This window comes from Dendropsophus ebraccatus, chromosome 9 (assembly GCF_027789765.1).
Source record: "Dendropsophus ebraccatus isolate aDenEbr1 chromosome 9, aDenEbr1.pat, whole genome shotgun sequence".
NCBI lineage: Eukaryota > Metazoa > Chordata > Amphibia > Anura > Hylidae > Dendropsophus > Dendropsophus ebraccatus.
The window spans coordinates 96,050,972-96,074,711 of NC_091462.1; the positions used below are offsets into that span (position 1 = coordinate 96,050,972).

The 23,740-nt window shown below is 42.1% G+C and overlaps 1 protein-coding gene across 2 annotated transcripts in view; it reads right to left on the reverse strand.

Annotated features, from left to right (window-relative positions):
• The window catches only part of MAD1L1 (mitotic arrest deficient 1 like 1), a 544,571-nt gene that overhangs the window by 300,290 nt on the left and 220,541 nt on the right, over nt 1-23,740 (reverse strand). For both annotated transcript variants that reach the window (XM_069983919.1, XM_069983921.1), the window contains exon 13: nt 8,527-8,583. In XM_069983919.1, the coding sequence (XP_069840020.1) occupies nt 8,527-8,583 (57 nt within the window). The remainder of the gene's footprint in view (nt 1-8,526; nt 8,584-23,740) is intronic.

Here is a 23,740-nt window from a genome sequence, read left to right on the forward strand (position 1 = left end):
TGGACATTTATTTTCTTTCCGTTACCTTGATAAACATAAAATAAATGTGGGCTTAGTGAAGACAACCCCATTCAAGTCAACCCCATCAGATTGTTATGGTAACACCAATACATTAAACCTATTTTAGTCCCCGGTCTTCAAAAATCTAAATGATAATTTTTCAAACACAAACAGATTTCAACTGCCATAAATCCCTTCAAGTTGCTTCATCCCTGTTTATAGAGAAGATCTCGGGCTCTAGAGGAATTCCTTTAGAAGCTGATCATGTTAAAGAACGTTGGCTGTAATACTTTGCAAATTGGAGACGAACGTGTCTTCATCCCTCTTCGCTAAGTGAATCCTTGGGGGTGTCTCTCCAACGTTTAGCAACACCACAGGCATATCAATTACAGAACAAATGAATGAAAAATAAATAAGCAAAAGGTCACCTAGCCAAAAAAATGTGATAATTGCAATTCCGGCCTAATTGCTACTGTCATTTCATGGAGATCAGAAAATGTATCCTTTTTCCCTTAATACCTCGGAGGATTTAAACATTGGAAGATTTTGTGTAGCCGCTATCAGAAACTCATTTTTCCAGCCACTCCTGGCCGCGTCTAATTAGGGTGAAGTATGTTAATGATAGAGCGGCGCGGCCTACAGACGCTTAGAGTTGCCATATTAATTGTGTTTGGGGGAAGAAGCATGAGTTCTGCTTATCCAAGGTAATTAGTGATGGATTTGTTAATTAATACCAGAAAGTCAAACTGCCTTTGTCTGGTCGAGTGCAATTAGCTTAAGAAGTAGAAACTTATTTTTTTCTATCATACAGTAAGCGGACTACATGGACTCTACCAGTCATGAAAGATATGACAACGCTCATTACTGGAGACCCATTAGTCTATGTAGTCTAGTGTCTGAACACTCATTAAAAGCCAGTGATCTTTGATTTAAAAAAAGATCACAGAGAACCTTACACGGGAAATTCCTATAAGTGACATTAATGGCATACCCATAGGATATGCTATAACTTCCATAATGTCTAATAGACACCAACATCAAGATCTAGGGCCATTTGGCCACCTCGGACCTGAATGCATAAACAGGAGTTGGTTAGGAGAAGTTTGGGTGGACTTGACCAACTGTTTAGGTAAGTTCTCCGAACTCTAAGGCTGAGCAAAACATGGATACAGCCTATGGTTGCCGGGGAGGAAGCCTATTACATGGCCCTTGCTAAACGAATATGTATTAGGCCTTGTAAACGAGTGCCGATCTAGCAGATCTGCGCTGGTTTACAGTATTGATCAGGCGTCATCGGCCCAATAGCACTTTAGGAACCCCAACTCATAGCAGGGCCATTCTATAGCAGCAGCCTCTTTCAGCAGGATAATGATAACGATAAACAATTTTAAGGAACGAGAAGCATGACAAAGAGACCAAGGTGTTGACTAAATCTTCAAGTTCTCGAGAACATCTGTGGGAAGTGCTGGAAAATGACTACAATCCATGAAGGCCTCACTGCTCATATTATAGGAAATAAAGGGGTTATCTTGGTTTTAAAAATGAACGGCCTATCCTCAGACCCTTGCCGATCAGCTGACTAGAGGCCATGGTGGTCATGAGAATGCTGCAGCCCTCTTCAATGTTCTGATCTTACCCTCTCAGAAGTAACAAGGGTACAAGGTACTTTACAGTTGTCCCATTTAAGTGAACAAAACAATCAATGTTTAAACCCATACAACCTTTTTAAAGAAAGGGCTACTTTAAGGGTCTTGTAGAGTCCCGAACTGTCTTAGTGTCAGTATGGAGACCTAGGCAATATTAATGTTATGCCCTATTAGATACATGGCAAAGCTTCTGTATTGTTTTTTTAGGTAGCATAATGACTATATCCTCTAATCTTCCCCACCCCTGACCACCTACAAGTATATGCGGAAGGCTTATCCGCCTCCTCACCCCCTGGTAGCTCATTCCCGGCTGTTATGATTGCTAAAGCAAATATCTCCTTGAACAAAAGCAAAAAGATATTCTCTCAGCCTCAGCTGCAATTTAACACATAAAAACATTTAAGTTGAGTTCCATGACACATATTTTCCAACAAACTTAGTGAAATTACAGGAAAACATTGTTTGTGAAAAGGTACAGATGTCTGCATGATGCCCAAGGAGGTGGGAAGAGAAAAGAGATTGGAAACAGGTCTAAATTAGACATTTTCTGCCAATTTCGCCGGTGAGAACACTTCATTTGTTTGACGCCTGTGTGTGTATGAAGTGCTAGCCTGAATATTCAACTAACAGTGCGGGCCCATTGTGAATATGATATAAGAGTGGACCATTTGTTTCCTGCACGTTGTAAAGAGCGCAATTTGACAGCACTTCTGTAGAACAAAAATAGAAAATATACCAGTAACACCCTGATTGTACAATTCCCACATGTTCTGCGGGCAGCAGGCTCAAACATTCGGATGGATTTTCTCTGTATGTCTGTAATGCAATAATTTGTATGCTTGTATAATGATACAAGGAAAAAAACAGCACTTAAAAAGCACAAGACGGCAGCTGTAGAGATAGTCCGAACTTCGCAATACCTTTTTTCAGTCCAGCACCACAGAGACAAGATAGAGCTTTGTATCCCCAAAACTTTATTGTAGATCCATATATCACCAGGAATAAGAAAGACAGTTGACGCGTTTTGGCGTAGGCATGCGCCTTGTTCACCACTTAGTCTGACTAAGTTATGAACAAGGTGTGTGCCTACACGGAAAAGCGTCAACTGTCTCTTTTTTTATTCCTGGTGATACATGGATCTACATCTACAATAAAGTTTTTGGGAAACAAAGCTCTATCTTGCCTCTGTGGTGCTGGAATGAAAGAAGGTATCGTTTTGTTGGAGAGTCACATCTTAGGCTCGTCCGAGCACACAGACTGAGGGAGTGTCGGGTGAGCTGACAAACACTTTGTATATAGTCCAAACTTCACCCACAATGTAGACTGCAGAAGGCCTTGCTACTGCTTTTGGGTGACAGGATTTTCCTGAGCTTTTTATCTTTTATTGATTGCATGTCCCAAGGATAATGTAGGTCCCCAATAGAGTAAGTTAGGGAAAAAACTCTTTTAAACATATCTATGGTTGTATTAGTAGTCCACACTCATAGGGCACAGCTGAGAGGTGGGTGCCAGCCGCAAAATAATAATTGCAGGTTACACAGACACCAAGGTGATGCAGTACCTTCTGCAATCAGTGTTTTATTCCATATACAAGGAAAACTAAATACAAGCCTTTTTCAAGCTTAGGCTCCGTGCAAAAGAGGTGTTTTATGGGAATTTGCTGCTCCTACCGCTACCACTTCCTGCAGGGCATACAGCAGCTGATAAGCCCTGGAAGACTGGAAAGTTTTATGTAGAAGAAATTTACAAAACTGCATAACTTTCTGACACCAGTTGGGGAAAAAAATCTCTGCAGTGCCCCTTTAAGTAAACAATGTAGCACCTCACATTATGGTATTTTTGTAATTATGGAGTTATGGAAACTGCATAGCTCATGATACCGCCAAGAACTACATTCACAGCTCTACTCACTGCCATGGGAAACAGTCAACAAGCTTATCTTCAGACACAGCAGCTTAGCTGTACTACTATGCTGCAATGAGACCATTTGTTTTCCCTATATCAGATTACATTACAGTGTCTCGTGTAAAGACTAAACTTCCAGAATGCAAATCCCCGGAGCGAGCCGTGTGCAGACATTGACAATGGATGCAGAACGATTCTGACGGCGGGATTGTGAATACAACTCTGAACTATGATATTGGCGTTGTGTCTAAAACTGCAGCTCAGCCTCTACCACAGAAATGGGACGCGGCCTATCAACGAGAGCAACAAGGAGTCTGCAAAAACTATGAAGAGACTTTTGTTACTGTGATCGACAGGGATATGCATTCAGTGTTACAACTTATAAACCCCTTTAAAAAAGATGAAAAAAACAAAACATATGGATAACAATTCTCCAATAACTAGGTCTATTAAGAAATTCGGCACACTGCGAAGGTTGAAATTTTAACCCAATACTCACTGACCATGGGTGGCCAGCTTGAATGGCTGAACCGGCCAAAATGGAATAAAATGTGCATGGCTGCTGATCATTCACCAGACAATTCTTTTTGTTCAACGGTTCTTTAAAAGGGAACTATTGTCTGGTTAGAAGAAGTATCTAACCTGCCGATATATCCCTATAGTGCAAATTGTGCTAAGGACACTGTAGGTTTCTTACTTTTATCTGCTTTCGTGCTGTTAGCAGTTTAATCCTTACGTTAATAAGTTGCTCTGGTACACTGGGGACAGGGATACCGCCCCCGGTGTACCGATCTGCCCCAGGCCGGCACACTTTGCCGATATTCATTAGGAAAGGTGGGTTGGCTGGGGGAGGAGCGGTGCACTGGGGGTGTTAGTCCAACCCCCAGTGCACCTAAACTCCTTATTAACAAGAATTAAACTGCTAATAGCACAAAAACAGCACTGAGGAGAAAAATAAGACACTTTCCTTCCTCCTCAGTGCCCGGTATGCTATAAGGCCCCGTGCACACAGAGCAAGAACGGCGGAATTGTCCACCACGGAATGCTGCGAGCCTCCGTGTCACAGTGACACTCTATGGGAGGCTCACGCGTCTCCTCTGAAGAATAAACAACCTCGCGGCTCTATTCATTCCTATGGAGCGTTGGAAAGAGCACGCCGTAAGAGCGATGTACTCGGCTCTTTCCGACACTCCATAGGAATGAATAGAGTCGTGGGTCACGTGCCGACCTGGGGCTCTATTTACAACAGAGCCGGCCGAGGTCCGAAACAGAGATCACCAGGGGTTGAGGGGTCAGACCCCCGTAATCTCCTACTTTTCTCCAGAATACTATTGCTATAACCACCTGGAATAGGCAAATTGTAGGGTGTATTAATACCATAACTGTGCCTCCCGATTTTAAAAAGTTGACGATTATCCATGAAAAAACTGGCATGGGCCCTATTTACTTCTACGATTTAGACATAGTCAGGCAGTGACTATGTTTGGGCTATTTCCCACATATATCATACACACAATTATTCATATAGACTCAAAAGTATGGATTTATTCACTTTTTAGTCAAAGTGAAAACTCATATGCCTGAGGGAAATAACCCGACTACGTTCAGCCATAGAAGTTTACGTACTGTAATTACAGGGGAATTTACTGCAATTTGCTGTACAAAAATATGCCAAGTGTGCATACACCTTAAAGCTTCGCTTTGGCTGTCCAGGCATCATGGGAATTGTAGTTTTACAACAGCTGGAAGGCCGCGAGTTTGAGACCCCTGCCCTAAAGGTATGATAGATATGAGACACTAGGAGAACAACATAGGTCCAAGATACTACTACTACTACTACATATTAGAGTTACATTGTATTCTTAGAGGTGGAAAACCACTACACAAGACTTCACATGTGGGAGGGTAAATGAAAGCAATAGTGTTGCACAAGTCATTATGTTGACAGTGACAAAATATGGACCACTTCCTCATCTGAAAGGCTAATTGGATAACTCAATTTGTATAGCATGTAGATTAGGTTATAAAGGCAGATAGTTTTTTTTTCTCCTTCCTAACAAATTAAAGTTATATTTCAGGAAAATGAATCCTCTCTTCTCCCCCTGGGGCATATGGGCCATTAGCAAAGACGTATATCCCAGAGGGTACCAACAAACCTTAAGCTAAATGAGAGACAACGAAAACACGACAGACTGTACAATCTATACGGTTCTGCATCTCAATCTCTTCCCCCGCACAGCTAAAAAGCCCCTGGGGCAGCCCTTGATCAAACCTCGGCGAATTACACTAAACTAACAGGGTCTCGCTCTTATACAAAAATTGAAGCAATATGAGATAGATTGGTTAAGTTATATTTAGAACTGTGAAATTTTACATGTCGGTAATTTATCCTAGTTACAACCGCTGGGACTCTTCGAAATAAATGGTTAAACAATGTATGGAGGAAGGATAGGAAAAAAAATCTCATTAATGCTTATGAGTTCTAGAGAGAGGGGGAAAAGAGTTAGATTCTAGGAATTTTTGAATTCTTCACGGTAGAATTCACACAAATTTTAAGGATAAAGCAAAAGAAAGCAAAAAGTGGCAACTCCACTAGAATTTTTAAGTGTCAAACTCACAGCCACCCAACTGATGCAAAACTGCAATTTCCACCATGCCTGGAAAGCCAAAATCCCTTGGGTTTGGCTGTTCAAGCATGATGGGAATTATAGTTTGCAACAACTTAAGGGTCACAGGTTTGACACCTGTAACAAAGAGGAGTCTCAAATTTCTGAGGGATCCTTAATGATAGTTGGTCAATGTGGTAAAAACTAGTGTTGAACTAGCACCACAGTGCTTGGGTAAAGGCGACCATATACCTTCAATAATTGACCGCAATTGCCGGCATACCACCTGACTCTATTGCAGAAACCTACTACATTTTTGTTATATTTTTTGTGTATTTCGTTTAAACAAACCTAAGGGGTAGGGATGGTCCGAACCCTCCGAGGTTCGGGTTCGTATGCTCGGCACCAGATTCCTGCTGTCTGCCCACTCCGTGGAGCGGGCGGATACAGCGGGAGGACCGCTTGGAAAACTGGGATACAGCCTATGGCTATGGCTGTATCCCAGTTTTCCAGGCGGTCCTCCCGCTGGATCCGCCCGCTGCACGGAGCGGGCAGACAGCAGGAATCATTAACAAGAGTTCGAGTTCGTACGAACCCGAACCGAACTCTGTTTGGACCATCCCTACTAAGGGGCAAAAAATAGAAAAAAAAAAAAGAAAAAAAAAATTTAATAGGTTAACCAAGCAGGGGGCACCTTAAAGGGAATCCGTCAGCTCCCGGGCACTACCTGAGGTGCTGACAGTGTGCTGTAGCTGGCAGTCCCCCAGTGAGCATGGTGCCTTTTTGGTAATTTTCCGTGCAGCGGATTATTTACAATCTTATGTCTCCTACTGTCACAGATGTGGTGTTTGTGCCACACTTGTCATGCATCCTCCTCCCTCTTCATGAATAATCAATGCTGCCCGGCCTCCTGCTCGCTCAGCTGTTAGATTGCAGATCAGTCCTCTGTAGGCAGGTTATCTCTGAAAGAATCTCTCCTCCCTAATGTGTTGGAGCTGTGGTCTAGGGGTAACTCAACTGTCTAGAGACCTGCCAGCAGTTCATTCTCTGGTTCAAATCCCCTGATGGAAATTAAAAAGATGTCTTTTTTTTTTCCTCATTATTGTATCATTTTTAAGGCTATGTTCACACACAGTATTTTTGCTCAGTATTTTGGTCAGTATTTTGCAACCAAAACCAGGAGTGGATTGAGAACACAGAAAGGTAAGGTTCTCACACTGTTGAAATTGAGCAGATGGCCGTCATTTAATGGCAAATATCAAACGTTAATTTAAAAAAACAGTAATTATTTGCCATTAAATGACAGCCCTCCACTTAATTTCAACAGTGTGTGAACATAGCCTTTCAGTGTTTTCAATCCACTTCTGGTTTTGGTTGCAAAATACTGACCAAAATACTGAGCAAAAATACTGTGTGTGAACATAGCCTTAAAAATGATACAATAATGAGGGGGAAAAAAAAAAAGACATGTATTTAATTTCCATCAGGAGATAAGAAACAGAGAATGAACTGCTGGCAGGTCTCTAGACAGGTGAGTTACCCCTAGACCACAGCTCCAACACATTACAGAGGAAAGATTCTTTCAGACATAACCTGCCTACAGAGGACTGATCTGCAATCTAACAGCTGAGCGAATAGGAGGCCAGGCAGCATTGATTATTCATGAAGAGGGAGGAGGATGCATGACAAGTGTGGCACGAACAACAGCTCTGTGACAGTAGGAGACATAAGATTGTACATAATCCGCTGCACGGAAAATTACCAAAAAGGCACCATGCTCACTGGGGGACTGCCAGCTACAGAACACTGTCAACACCTCAGGTAGGGCCCAGGAGCTGACTGATTCCCTTTAAATGCTCGAGTCTCCCATTGATTTCAGTGTGGTTCATTACTCGAGCAGTCAGGCATTGAAAAATGCTCAACTAGGGTAATGAGCACTCAAGCATTTAAATGTTCACTCAACAGCAATAAAGACAAAACATAAAGCTATAGCATACTGTTGATCTGCATTGATTATCATCGGTGGCTCAATCAGTATATGATGCTTGTACGGATATCAACATTTACACAGGTCATTTCTGCCTAGAACACGGCCGCTGCCGACTCTGTGTCTGAACTCTACAAGCTTTAAGGTTTTTAACTTAATCAGTGATTAACAAATTGTTCTTGAAGGGGCGACCCATGTAATGGTGTTACTATAAAAGTTATTAGGATCAAATTGGACAATTATGGGATTCAATGGAACAAGACATATACATATCTGGTGGAATTATGAAGGAATCCTTAAGACAATTTCGCTAAGCATTCAACAGGTTTCTTCATATCAATGGACAAATAGGGAAACTTTTTGACTAACTGTCAACACTTACCATTTCTGCTTTTTGCTTTTGCGAACCGGTTTCTTCCAGAGCCTTGGACAGCTGTACCTGGAATATTAACAAAACAGTATATAAGACAAGCATCACAATACATTAGTATTCCACAGACACTAAGCTTTAGCATTGTATACAATATATAGCATAGAAGATTGTCTTACAAAAACATATTCCTTACAGACCCTGTTAGGGCATACGCTTCATCATAGATTAGGGTCCCAGTTCAGAAATTTTCTCTATCAGAGAGACAACTTTGTGTCTGCCAGCCCTGGCCTCTCTATATATTATATGGTTGCCCATCCAGTTGAATGGTCACTAATGTATAGCTGCTAAAAAAAAAATCATCCACATGATTAACATGCACAGAGTTTGTATGGCATGGGAAAGGCCCCGTAACTTAGAAAAGTTGCCATCTGTAACCTATTATGCAGAACTGAATAGAAGTAATGTGTTATTTCTGCCTCTAGTACCTCAGATCTCTTCGCAATTATTGCGACTAGGCGGAAAGCTAAACAAATATAAGCATGGGATACGAACATTACCTTAAAAGAGGTTTATCTCCCCTCCCTCAAAAAAAAAAAAAAAAAAAATCCCCAGTATAAATGATATGCATGCAACTGCAAGAGTCTAATACTTTTGAACTCCATGATAATGAAAATAAGGGTCCTTTATGTGCTACCGTGTTTCCCCAAAAATAAAACACCCTCATAAAATAAGACACTCCAACTACCAACTAGCCTAAAGTAAGGCATCCCCCAAAAATAAGGTAGCCCCCAAAAGTAAGGCTGCCTGTTACTAACAGCTGCCACCAAGAACACAGCTAATCCCCTCACGGACCTCCAAAGACGGGGCCGCAGGCAGCCTGGCCCACGTCCCCCGTACGTCCTGCTGCACATTCCACCGCATGTCTGACCCACGTCCCGCCACTGATGTGCTCTTGGTCCCAGGGTGAGTATTTCGGTAAGGTCTGGAAAGGATGTCTTACTTCTCTTCCCCGGGGGGGAATGGGAAGAGAAATAAAACATATAGGACATCCCCTAAAAATAAGACAGTGAAACCCGGTAGTATGAGTCGTAGTGGACCATACACTAAGACTGATGTTCTGTTCAAACTCTATATAAGGGGTGACGGAAATAGCCGAGTGTTTGGCCATCTTTAGCACTCTCATAGCAAGTAAATAGAGTAGAAACAATCACACATTTATCACATTTCCTGAGGATAGGTGTTGAGTTTCAATCATAGCATAACCCCTTTAAAGAACCATGAGAGTCGGGTGATGAGATCTCTTTACAGATCAGGACAGCACAACTAAAAATTGACAAGGTCTACAGAAAACCAGAGTCAAACGGTAAATAAAATAAAAAGTCAGACTATATCCATTCGGTCTCATCTCTGAGCCAACAGGACTCTTTCAGGAGACGTAATAAAAGGCAAAAACATTGACCTCTACAGTAATGAATTTATATAATGGATCCAATGAATATCTGGTTCTTCTTTTTCCAGCCACGTATCACACAAAAGTACATAAAAAGCCCAAAAAATAAAAGTAACTGGCAATCGTTGTGCAAACACAAGACGACAAAACAGCTGATATCAGAGAAATCATGCTACAGTCGTCTTTAGGTATTTCGACTTTATTTTCAGCCTAATTGAGGCTTTATTTTAAAGATTGGACGCCTTGCATATAAATAAGAGCCTCTGCAAATGAATTTTCATTATCGTGCATTTAAACAGTCAATTTATCTTTTAAGTAAGATTGCTAATGCAGGAAGATTCCAGTCTAATGAGGATTTTGAACTGCACATAAAAGACGAGGCTTCTATCGATACGGAAAGAAACAAAACAGTTTTGGGACAATTACCAACTCTCTGAAATAGTCACAAATACTCTTTTGAGTTTTCTTCATTTGAACGTTAATTTCTGGCAGCAGACAATAGCTGCTAATAAAGCCTTATCATCACTTTCAGATGAGGATATTTCCATTCTGCATTCCCAGTTTATCAAAACCTCCCGTACAGCAAACTCCAGTAGGGATGAGAAGAGTGGCAGCCGCATAATAAGGCAGGATATTATTGCTAAGAGCAATGGACATCAAGGACGTGGGGCAGCCATCGAGTAGCATGACCAATGGACCCAGGTGCTGACCTTGTTGGACAGGACGGCATGCAGTGAAACTCCTATGATGGGCGGATTCCTTATATGTCTGAGACACAGGGGATGTGTTTCAAAGTTTTACTGTCACAAACAATGCATTTCGAGGGCCATTGTTGCCCTCTTCGTCAGATTTCTTAATTCTAACAATGGCAGCCACAACTTATGAATTCATTGTGACTTGAAAACAAAAAGGTAGAATCAGGCACAGAATACATATGGTATTATGACATGACCCACTTAAAAGGGTACTCCAGCAAAGAGTTCTCTTAACTCGCGCCAGAAAGTTATACAAATTTGTAAATTACTTCTATGTAATTTATCCCCAGTCTTCCAGTACTTATCAGCTGCTGTATATCCCGCAGGAAGTGGTGTATTCTTTCCAGTTTGACACAGTGCTCTCTGCTGCCACCTCTGTCCATGTCAAGAACTGTCCGGAGCAGTAGCAAATCCCAATAGAAAACCTCTCCTCTTCTGGATAGTTCCTGACATGGACAGAGGTGGCAGTAGAGAGCACTGTGTCAGACTGGAAAGAAAACACCATTTCCTGCAGGACATACAGCAGCTAATAAGTACTGGGAGACTGGGAATTTTTAAATAGAAGTAATTTACATATTTATATAACTTTCTTACACCAGCAGATTTGAAAGAAAACATTTTTCGACTGAGTATCCCTTTAACCAACGGAGGCCACAAAATAGGAATGTAGACCTGGTTCTTTAGGCTGATTCATACTTTGTCCACTTGGGGACGGAAGACGACCCCAAGTACATTCATAGTGACTATGGGAAATAACCCAATAGCAGCAGGCTGAGCATTATCCATGGCTTGCAGACATAGTGGTACTGCCATAAGATACCCACCACAAATAGGTTATAACTTTCCATGTACACAATACAGCTTTTTATTCAATATCCGAGTGACATTGCACTGGTATACAATGGTGTGGTCATAAAGAACAATTTTTGTAGTACATGTGTACCATCCCATATAGTTAGGTCAAGGGTTCTATACTACGGACGTAACCTGTTTAAAAAGAATAAGTAGCTGAAGTCACCAATGAAGTATAAATACATTTAGCTGATCCTACCGATTCTGGCGGGAGTATGTGGGTCTCCTAACCTGCTACCAATGTCAGATTTCCAGAGAAAGTTTATCAAGTTGTTGACTTTCACCTACCAGAAGCTGCTGGGCAGCAGCTTACCATCCCATCCACATTGAGAACACATGCAAACCCGGTCAAACTGGGCCAAAGTAGGCCAATGTCTATGGAGGCAGCGGATGGAAGGAATAGTGAGTGGCCAACAGCTAACGCATGATAACGGTAGGGGTAGGTATAGATATTTATGTAAATATGGATAAATAAAATGTATTTAAAAGAAGCATAAGCAGATTCATAACCCCCCTACAGATATACAGCATAATGACAAAGAACACAATATAATAAAACTAAAGCACTGAGGTGTTAAACTTCACATTTCCTACCGGTCTGAGATGATGAGAACTCACACCAATATTCAATAGCTTTTAATGGAGCATAGAAACAAGTCAGCACAGAAGCCATCATAAACCATTTAGCACACTGTAAATGTGAAGCACTGGTCCGATCTGTGATTGGGATTCATAGCAAGGTATCACGTGTTCTGTCCGTGTCTCCTTCGGACACGTACCAGCAGGATTGTCTAGAAGCCAGCCATATTAAAGCAGATGCAAATGTGCAATTAGAAAGCAATTAAAGCCCAGCAAGCTCTGTTCTACGGGACTATTGATGAACACAGAGGACAAGATTTTCAGGACACAATTTGCCTTGTCACATTAGATCATTGATGTTCAGCGACATTAACGTGCCAATCGACCTGCCCGAAAATAGGGAATCGATTGCGATTGGCCCAGAAGGGAACCAGGAAATGTTATTAGACGTCTTGGCTTTATTAAATGATCAATTACAAATAGGAAAAATATATATATTTCTCTCAGTATTGTGTCTAATAAAGAAAACAGGGATTGGTTTAAGAAATTCGATTTTTTTTATTTTTTTTTAATTAGATACGTCCACTGTAAATACATTTTGGAATATAAGACTTCCTGTTCTACTTAAAAGAAGTGAGGTGAGAGCCGCTTCTAAAAGTATGGTGTATGCAAGGACGTTCAAGAGGCTGCAGCACTCGCACCAACGGGCCGATTAGTGAGGGTACAGAGTATTAGACCATCGCCAAACTGATACAGATTGCCTATTCAGTAGATAAGACATACGTTTAAAGTGTACCTGTTGTGATAAAACACTTCTGACACGTCACAGAGACAAATCAAAAGTTCTGATCTATCCGGGTCTGAGTGTTCAGACCTACACCAATAGAGAGATAGAGCCAGGAGAGGTAAATTACGGATACAGGTGTGCACCTCACACCTACGGCTGACACTAACTCCTCTGGGCTACATTTAAAAACCACCACCAGGATGTTGGTATATAATTTGGTCAAACCATATTGCCTTATGTAGCACGTGCAGGTCTCCTGGCCCACATGAGTCCCTAAACTAACTCAACACTGTGTCAGCGACAGTCAACCCTGCAAAGCGAGCACAAGCGGTGAAGGTAGGCCATGGAATGGGCCTGCAACCCCAATGTCACAGGACCAAACCCCAAGGGCTCCCCCAAACCCAGCAGGCGCCACTGGCGGAGAAAGCAGCCACCAAGCAACACAAGTTTGAACAAGGTCTTACTACTCAACACTGCACTGGAGGTAGAATGCGAGAAATAGGAGGTACTTACCATGTGTGCACAGGTGCTTCCTGCTAATTGGGGTCACATAGGTCTTACCAGGAGGAGTGCTAGCCACTCAGAAAGAGCCAGGAGGGGACCGCATGGAGTGCCCATTATAAATCAGACTCTTTTTTTTTAATACAGTGGACACACTGCACTGAGTCTTTTTCCCAATCTATACCCCGATCGGTACACATCTGAGCACTAAGACCCGGACCAAGACCCGGACCGTTTAAAACCTTTGACATGTCTCTATAAAGTTAATTTTTTTAAAAAAAAAGACAAGTACTCTTTAAAACATTGTATAACCCCATTAGGAACCTGTACACTGTATGCATTGCATAGAAAGCAATTTCGTTGAACGGGTAGCATGCAATCTTACAATTTTGCTAGAACATGTTCCAGCATGTTCGAGCACAACTCGAGCATGCTTAAGCCTGATCACTTAGCATCTTATTACCAGTGACAGAAGTAGCTGGATGCAGCCCTAGGGATTCCGGGAAAACCTGGATAAAGTGTTTATTGTGGTGTAATTGATAGCTAGCTATAGTTAGTGAAAAACAAGTACTATGTACACATGATGTAAGGCTGGAAAAACAGTGTGGAAAATCACTTTAAATACACAAATGATATAAACCAGGAGCATTTTTGGTGCACACGTCCTCATTGTTCTATAATCTGTAACATTACATTTGGTGCCTTGTATGTTAATCAGCTCATCAATAACTAATCAATCTCTCTCCACCGGTTTGACAATGTCCTATCAGTGCAGACAGTGTGGGACCAGCCTGTCAGAATGTGAGCCAGGAGCAGGAGAGACTGCCTGACAGCCCCCCTCCTCCTACAGTATCCTGGGGGGGCATGTGTGTTTAAAGAGCTACATTAAATACTACAGTTCTCCAATCGGTTTACAGCTAATCCTTGTCTATCCATATGCCATATCCATTATGTAGCGCTTTACTCTTCAGAAAGGCTTCAGCAAACATGCCAAATGTCCTAAACATTTAGGCTACGTTCACACAGAGCAAAAGGAGCGGATTACGCAAGGAAATATTTCCGCCTGAAATCAACTGACGCTGAATTCCGAGCAGAATATAAGCAGAATGTAAGCAGAATCCCTGCGTATTCTGCTAGGAAAGTGTTCAGCTCGTAATCAGCTCTTGACAAATTCCGCGCGAAATACTCGAGGAATCCGCGCTGAATCCGCCTGCATTCAGCGCTGAAATTCAGCGAGTATTTGGCGAGTAAACTAGACTATACCAGAACATATACTAGAATCCTCCTCCCCCCCCCCTTTTCCCCATTTCCGCGCTGATTCAGCGAGTAATTTCCGCTTGTATTACGCTTTTATACCGCGCTGAATACGCGCGTATTCCGCGCTGAAACAGAAAATCAGAGCCCCATTGATTTGTATAGGCTTCCGCTAGCGGAAGAATGAACATGTTCATTCTTCTGGCGGAAAGCGGATTAGTTCAGTGCGGAAATTCCACTGTGTGAACTGCAGAGCAGAATTTCCATTCAACACAATGGAAATTAGCTCTGCACCTATTTTAACGGCTGAAATTTCAGCGCTGATTCAGCGCAGAAATTCAGCTGCTTTTGCTCAGTGGGAACGAGCCCTTAGAGGTATTCCAGCCACAAACCTTTACCCTCTAGCACTAAAGAATAAACAATAGAATAGTAAAGGTAAGAAAGCTGGAACTCCTTCAATTACTCCCATTGGGAAAACAAGCGGAAATTCCAAGCAGAACCCACACTGTGGACGCTCAGAATCCTGCCTGCCTCAGTGTCTCAATGTAATAAATAAAGATGTAGAAAAGCAGATTACTGGCACTATTCCCCGCTATAGTCCAAAGGATATACATGTGCAATGGAGTCTGGTGGATATATATCTTAAACAGATTCGTGGGGTGGTCACACCTGAGCTCATAAGAGGCAATACACTATACTTTGTAGAAGAAATGGAATCGCACTCACCAGAATCCAAAAAGAGTGAAGACTTTATTTGTAGCAAGCAGCCATCATACGGCCCAGGAGGTGTAGACGCCGGCCCCATGAATAATCAGAGACAACTGTTTTGTTAGATGGACATCGATCAATTCTTTGAGCGGAGAGCTGCGGAGTGCTATATATTTCATTGAAACGCTGAGGCAAGCAGGATTCCAAGCAGAATCTTCGGCGTGGGTTCCGTTTGGAATTTCCACCTGTTTTCCTCAGCATGAAAGTAGCCATAGAGTTTAAAGCAAATTATTCACCCGCTGCACTGTTCTAGAGATGCCGCCAGAATTATCAATATGCTAATGAGCAAGTCTGGCACAATGGAGGTGGACCATGCGCTGGGCCCATGGACAGTGGACCAGACTTGCTGATTGAAATATTAGGAAAAAGGCCCTCTCTGGAACTGTGCAGTAGGTCTGGAAATGGTTGCCCCTGTTGGATACAGCACGGCACCATCGATCAGGTAATGATAAAACTTTCATTGCTCATGTCTGATGATCGATTCATTTTAAAGAGGAACTATCAGCGCAGCTTAGAGAGGACGCTGAGCAGGAAGGTATGTGTCTTATCTTCCTCCTCGGCCCTGCGCTATTAAAATAAAGTCCACTCCTGAGCACCCTTAGAAACACTGCTGCGTTATTCAGCTAGCCCCCTCCACTGATTATCATTAGACGGAGCAGGCCGATGATTCAGCAGTGCTCCTAACAGTGCTCCGGAGTGGACTTCACCCTGACTAATAGCGCAGGACCGAGGCCGAGGAGGAAGGTAACACACATACCTTCCTCTTCAGTGTCCCCGCCGCTAAAGGGGGCTATCAGCAGGTCAGATTCCTCTAACCTGCTGATACTTCCACTTCAAAAGGAGCAATATATCATTAGTACAGCAGCCAGTAGCCTTAAAAGGAACATGTGAGCATCACCTATTTAAATGCCCTGGGCCGATCTTATCTACATGCCTTTCATAGTTCATTGTAATCTGGTCTGTGGAAAAGTGTCATCTTGTTATTATGCTTAGTGGCCAGGCTAGAAAACAGCAACATTTTAGGACTATTTTAAAATATATAGAAAAAAGGGTATGTTCACACGGATTCCATGCAAGGAATTGTAATGTGTGTAATGAGCAAGTTTTACCTTCCACTTTATTCATCTTCCAATCATTGGACATATAAGTTGAAAACCACCAATGTTTTACCAATGGTGAAAATCCTATATTAACAAAAAATATCTGCCATACAGACAGAACCAGTTTTCTATGATAACCAGTGACAATGCGTATATACCGTACACTCCAGAACAGGCTGACATTTTCTCTTCAAATCTTTCTTTCAAAACATTTTTTTTTAATTTTTTAAACTATGGTCTTTAAACAGAATATCTAATTGAAATTGAGGATTAAAGAACTTATTTTCATGTATTATAGATGATTCTGTCATTACGCACAGGGACACATCTTAAATTCAGATCTGGCAAAGATGGAGCTGTCAACATCAGACTGAATTGGCAATTAGTGATGATAATTATGGGCTCGGAATTCACAAACCTCGGTGACCCGCGACTTAACAAACTGATGATAATTAGCGTCTAACCTGGAGGCAGCGAGGAAACTTTGTTTGGCTAGGTAGTAGACTTAAGTGCGGAGTGAGGAGGCCACAACTGAGACATACTGTAAACATTCGTCCTCTTACTGCGGGCGCTGTCAACGCTTTTTACAAAAAGAACGAGGTAGAAGTCAGAAATTAATGTTTGCAGCCCAGACTCCATTAGAAACAAATCTCACGGTTCCAGAAGCTCATAGAGATGCAACGCCAACATTAATCAGAACAGTCGGAAAGTTTTTCTATTTCCTCGTCACTACATAACAGGTTATAAGAACTAATTGGCATGATTAACTGGATGAGTCTACTGAAGGAGGCCATACACAATATTGTGGTGGGTCAATCTCACTGAATTAGGCTACAAGGGGACAGCCTGATAGCTGTGATGGAAAATATAACCTCTAAAGTTAAAAGGGTTTCCAACGACTTGGTTTAGTCCAAGTACTGCAAAAATAAGAAATATCCCATACTCACCTGTCCCTATACCTTGCAAAGATACACAGTCCTGATGCCCTCTGCTTCCTATGACTTCCTGTTCCAGTCACCCGGCTGAGGCAGGTCAATACTGAAGCAAGTTGTCAGTTCATAATTACAGTAAGCAGGAAGAAGAAGATAGAACCAAGGGGGCATGTGACATGTCAAAGGTTTTTACAAATGACGGTGACACTAAGGGTACTATTACACCAACAGATCTGACGAAAGATTATTTGCCAAAGATTTGAAGCCAAACCAAGGAAATGACTATGAACAGAGAACAGGTCATAAAGGAAAGACTGGATTTCTCCTCTATTTAAATCCACTAGTGGGTTTGGCTTCAAATCTTTGGCAGATAATCTGTCGTCAGATCTGTTGGTGTAATAGTACCCTCAGTCTTAGATCTCCCCTCAGTGCTGGATCCACAACTTACACTGCCCAGTACTGCTCTATAATGTAATATATGAGGCTGCTTCTTAGAGAGAGCTATAGCCATATAGTAGAACAAGATCTCCTTCTTTGTATGTGTTGTGTATATAAGTAGTGTATCTTAGAAGCCAGTCTCCATCAACCTAAATACTAGAGAGGAAGACTACAGAGGGGAAAACCGCTATATACAGGTTATTTAATGGCTTATACAAGTTCACACACAACAGCTAATCCAGAGATGTTTTCATTTGCTTACAACAAGCCGACAAGTTGAGAAGAGTTAGTAACAAACACAAAGCCGCAGAATGTTTCATTATACACATATTACACCTATACCTGCAGGGGCCCTTTAATATTGTGGATCCGCATACAGAACTATATAAGACCGACAAGGAAGCAATGTACTAAAAACGATCTGTAACACAACAATCTGTAAAAATAATCCAAGCATGACTAGGAATTGCACCAGAGTGATTTCCTGGCGGTAATAAATTCCACATTACACCACATTAGTTGCGTCGGTAATTGAATACATATTAATTTTGCGGAGGCTGAAAGTGAACCATTTAATTGATTTCATAGAGGGTATTGTAGTCATTAAGTAAAGTTTCATTTGTTGTGGGAAGTCACGAATCACTCGGAGAGCCTGAACAAATACTGCTACCCTCAGCACCGGGCTAAGTGCGGCGATTTAACTGAGCGTTCAGGATATGACATCAGCACTAAATGAAACTGATTACCGTCATGCTGGAAATGTAATTACTGCTCAATTACTAAGTTAATTATTCTATTTGCTAATTGACTGCCACAATAAAAATAATACTTGGTCAATTAATCCAGGCATATGACAACTTTGCAATCTTTGTTCATGTTTATCTAGGACTGCTGTAAAAAATACAAAGTAAAGCAGCACTGACACATTTCTGCTGACATATGTCCACGTACAGATATAGTATCGGCCATATACATCAGATAAAGGTCAGCTGACTGAGCCAATTTCAGCAGGACCAGTTATGCATCTAATGTGTATGATGTCAGGCTAGACAAGGATCAGACAGTAGGATTTACCTTTGTGTTCTGGGGCCATCTTTAGGGGCCACCCTGGTATTTCTCTGTTTGTGTTCCAATACTTGCAACCGAGTGGGACTTAATGGGCTATTTATCAGGGTGGTGTGGTGCTCTCCCCATCATGGAGGCGCCCCGTGGCAACAGGCTAGAGATATCTGGCTATTCCGTGTTTTGAGACTCGCAACCGAGACTCCACGGACTCTTGTTTTGCCATCTTATGGGAGCCTGGCAGTGGCTTTCTCCACACTTCCCATTCAGAACACATCCTTTCAGCTCAAACATGCCTGTGTACAAGGGGCTGCTTTGAGCCTTGGGTTCCCTGATTTGAATACAGTTTTTTTTATTTTGTTGCTACAGTCCCAAAATATAGGAATTACTATTTGGCTGACTGTTTTCTTTAAATAGTCAGGTGGGCGGAACATTACTGAAAAAAAAGATGGTATGGTTTGGATGCCAGAAAATGGGGAGGGGAACAGGTTTGGGGGTGTGAATATGAGGCTAAAAGGGTGTCAACCAAGCTGAAGGGGGTGTGAATATGGCTAGGTGTCAGTCACATGGACCACGGGAACTGGAGCATGATGAAGACTCACAAACTTGTATTGAGAAGTGTTGGGGCAAGCTATGAGACTTAAACAGATATCAATGTGTACTGTGGTGGGAGGAGGGGACCTGTGACCATCATGTATTGTGAATCCTGTGTTACCTATGCATAAGTGTCATGGTTCATTCTAACCTTCACTGTAAGGATACTGCCAGCCCAATTCACTTCCATGGAGTTGGCGCTCCTACAATCCTTGGATAGATGTGGTGATATTTCTAAAAGTAGCCCCTTTAAATCTATATCGGGACCATCTAAACATCCCGCTTTGCAATGATCTAGAGAACTTTAGTTTCTGCTGGGTGTGATTTGTCCAAACCTTCCCATGTAATGCCTAAGCATATAATCAGTTCCCCATGGTCTTGCTCTATTCTGAGACGCCATTCCAACTTGTAATGGTATAATATAAAATTCTCTATCTGAATAAGTACGTAAGCACTTTACACAGTAGATGGCCTATACAGGAGCTGCCCGTGGTGCTGAAGCAAACAGTACATATCACGGGACCTACAGAATTAAAGTACAACGCTGAAAACAGAGGTTTATTCTGCCTTACAAAACTGGTGGCCTTTCCTGAGGATAGTCTATCACTATTAGAACAGTGAGGGTCTGACTGCAGCCATTTCAATATTTATTTCTGATTGCCCTTGCAGAATTATACTATTAGTTGTGGTGGTGCAAGGTACTGCAGTGTTGTCCCCTTTAAAGGGGTTATCCAGTGCTACAAAAACATGGCCACTTTTTCCCCTCTCTTGTCTCCAGATTGGTAGGGGTTTGGAACTCACCTGAACTAGAGACAAGAGAGGGGGGGGGGGGGGAGTAGCCATGTTTTTGTAGCACTGGATAACCCCTTTAAGTGATTAGAAGAATGCTTCAGCACCTTACTTGGCTGCTGATAGTATAGCGAGGCAAGGACAAGCAAAAGTGAATGGAAAGGAGGCTGCAACACTTAAAGGGGTTATCCAGTGTTAGAAAAACATGGCCACTTTCATCCAGAGACAGCACAACTCTTGTCTCCAGTTTGGGTGGAGGTTTTCAGTTCCATTGAAGTGAATGAAGCTTAATTGCAAACCACATCTGAACTGGAGACTAGAAAAGTGTCTCTGGAAGAATGTGGCCATGTTTTTCTAACATTGGATAACTCCTTCAAATGGGTTGTCTATGGTTTTTCAATGAACTCGCAATGCATCGACTTGACGGCGCAGTCACATGACCACTCTCTGCCTGTGTTTTCTTTACTTTCTGCGATACCATTTTCCTTGTCCTGTAAAGGTCCCAGACCTTACGGAGAGGTCAGCATGGAACTTCAATTGACCCAGAGTTGGCCTCTTCCTGAGGGGAGGGGGAGAGGGTTTTTTCAGGTTTCCGCTGTTTTATTTTAGAAGTCACCAGTTTAGAGACTGCCTGTGCTTGTTGAGGTGTGAACCAATACAGGTGTCTCTGAGGGGTTTAGGAACCTTTGTTGTGGGTTTAGCCAGTTCAGTTGACCCGGTTTGGGTCCATACAGTGGGTATCGGTGATGGGCAGGAGCAGTCTGCAAGAGAAGCCATCAGTATCATTCATCTGAGCCATCATCTCCATTTCTTCCCATTAATTGAGGAGTTGAACCTTCTAACCAGTGAGTGTTAATATGTGCTTTCTATGTTATTCTTTTGTCTATGTGCAAGTAATACTATTTGGATCTTTAGTAGGTCCGGGAACGAGTACTGAGACACTTTAGCATTGATACACGTCACACAGTATTACATCCAGCGAGGAGGGTTCTAAATTACTTGGAAGACTCCTTTCCTGAAAACCTGATTTTACACAGGAGCCAGCAATGATGCAAACCACCCTGAATGAGAAGAACCCGCATCTAAATATGGAAGGTAATATGTTTAATCCATCACACACAAACCGTATGGAGAAAGAAAACCATCACATCTCTAGGCACCTCTATAAATGTTGCAGATCATTAAAGTAAGCGTTCGAAAAACCAACTAAATTGCAGTCTTGGGTCTTAGCATAAAGTGTTCTGTCCCAATTCCCCAGTAAACATAGCAATTATAGGCCGGCTGCCCGAGTCCATATCAGCTCAAGTAGAGAGCGAGGGGCCTGGGTTACAAGTCATAAGTGTGATACTGCTGTAATGATGCTGTTATTAACTCATCGTTTCTGCCGGTCAAACTTTTTACTTTTCTATTTTTTAATACTTTTTATAGATGGAAACATGGGACATTGCGTGTTGAGAGAGAAAACACGCGCTCATTACAGAAGTCTGGATACAGCTGGAGAGAGACGAGACGTTAGGGGCAGAACAATGACCGGCTTAACTTCGGGATGTCACGGCATTAAACGTTTCATTCTTCTGTACGCTTATGATTCCGGAGTAGAAAAGAGCAGAGATTTTGGTAAAACAATGGCAGGTGATACACAAAAGGCACAACAAGTGACATCCTGTACATAATAAAGCCGGGATCCAAGGCAGCCTGTAATGCGTGAAGAACACTTGAATACTTGAAGGATGCAGCCAATTCTTATTTTTCCTCATCTTTTTAAGAAACTTTTTGCCATCCTTTATTTTACTATGTAACATATTGAAACAAACAGAACAGAAAAATAACCTGCCAGAATGGGGACAAAACGGTCGTCAGTAAGAATAATGTGTGTGGCCAAAAGCTCCATTCTCCATGTTCTCCAGTCCCATTCTCTATGGGACTGGAGAACATTTCAGAGTTTAATGCTTAACATTGTTCGGTATAGCACATATGACTGTGAAGCCTGCCTTTAAATTACATGGTAATGGCAGTCTTTATACGTACCTGCAATCTATATAAGGACAGGAAGGAATATGAAAGGACATGCTGGAAGGATGGTGACCCCAATTGCCAATCTCTGTGGCCACTTATTGGGTACATTCACTATTTTACTAATTTAGTTCTGAAAGGTCATCCGATTGACAAAGATTTTAGTTTTTTTTTTTTTAAAGTCAGCAGCAGAGGGGGGAACATAATAACCAGTGCCTACTTACCTCTCCCTCTCTGCCACGTGACTGGTCCCAGGACCCCTGCCGGAAGGTATTCCCCCCCCCCCCCCCCCCCCGACTTGAGATGACGTTATTAACTGGCAGCTCAGCCAATAAGAGACTGCTGTGGTGTCCCACCCTATTCACTGACTGGCTGAGTGGCCAGGCAACCAAATGGGTCTTGAGGTCGCACTGGGTGATCCCGTACGGGAAGAGGAGAGTTAAGATCGAGTTTCTTATTTTTTTATTTTTTTTGGGGGGGGGGGGGGCACTATCAGCCCGGACCTGAAAACATAGCACAAGGACCATTGGGTTGGATTAGTTCGGTAAGAGTAAGCTATTTATTATGTTATATATAAGGGCAGCAATGTATAAACAAAAAAAAATAGATCCGGAGTAACCCTTTAAGACTTTAGTTTGGGGACCAAGTCTTTACTTTTGCACCAAGAACTTGTGAAGAGCCACTAGGGGTACTGTCCTACTGAGTTCTACACCAGACTACTTTATCTAGTCCTGTTGATAATCACACGCGTGTGGTAAAGATGTGTTCCCTTCTGCCTAAGGATTGATAAAAAGCTGAAGTTACTAAATATCTATCCATATAGATTAAGAAACCTCATTTTGAAAGGAAAGACATTAAAGGCATCTCAAAGAAAGTGTATACCGGCACATTGTCTATTTACTGAGGGCGGTTGGATTCATTTGCATCTCATTAATCAGCCGTACGGTAAATGGCTCTGATATCATTAGCGGCAGACAATGTCCTAATCATAAACCATCACTTACAACCATCAAGATCACAGATCAAACAAGACCGCAAGAGTTTCATTTACAACTTCCAGCACTCATCATGCAATGTTCAGAGGAGACATGACAGCAGATCGAATCATAGAGCCCTGTGATCATAGGCAAGGGGCCTGCACAACTTCTACCTCCATATTATAGCTGGGAAGACAATTATTACCAGATATAACATGCCCTGCTACTTGTTTACAGAACTGAATATTCTTCCTTGCAGGAACTGTATCCTTACATAAACTTTATGTGGACACAAATACAGTGTCGCTCAGTGACACATTGTCTGTTCTGACAGAATTAGTATGCAGTATATACAATGCTAGCTTTATTATT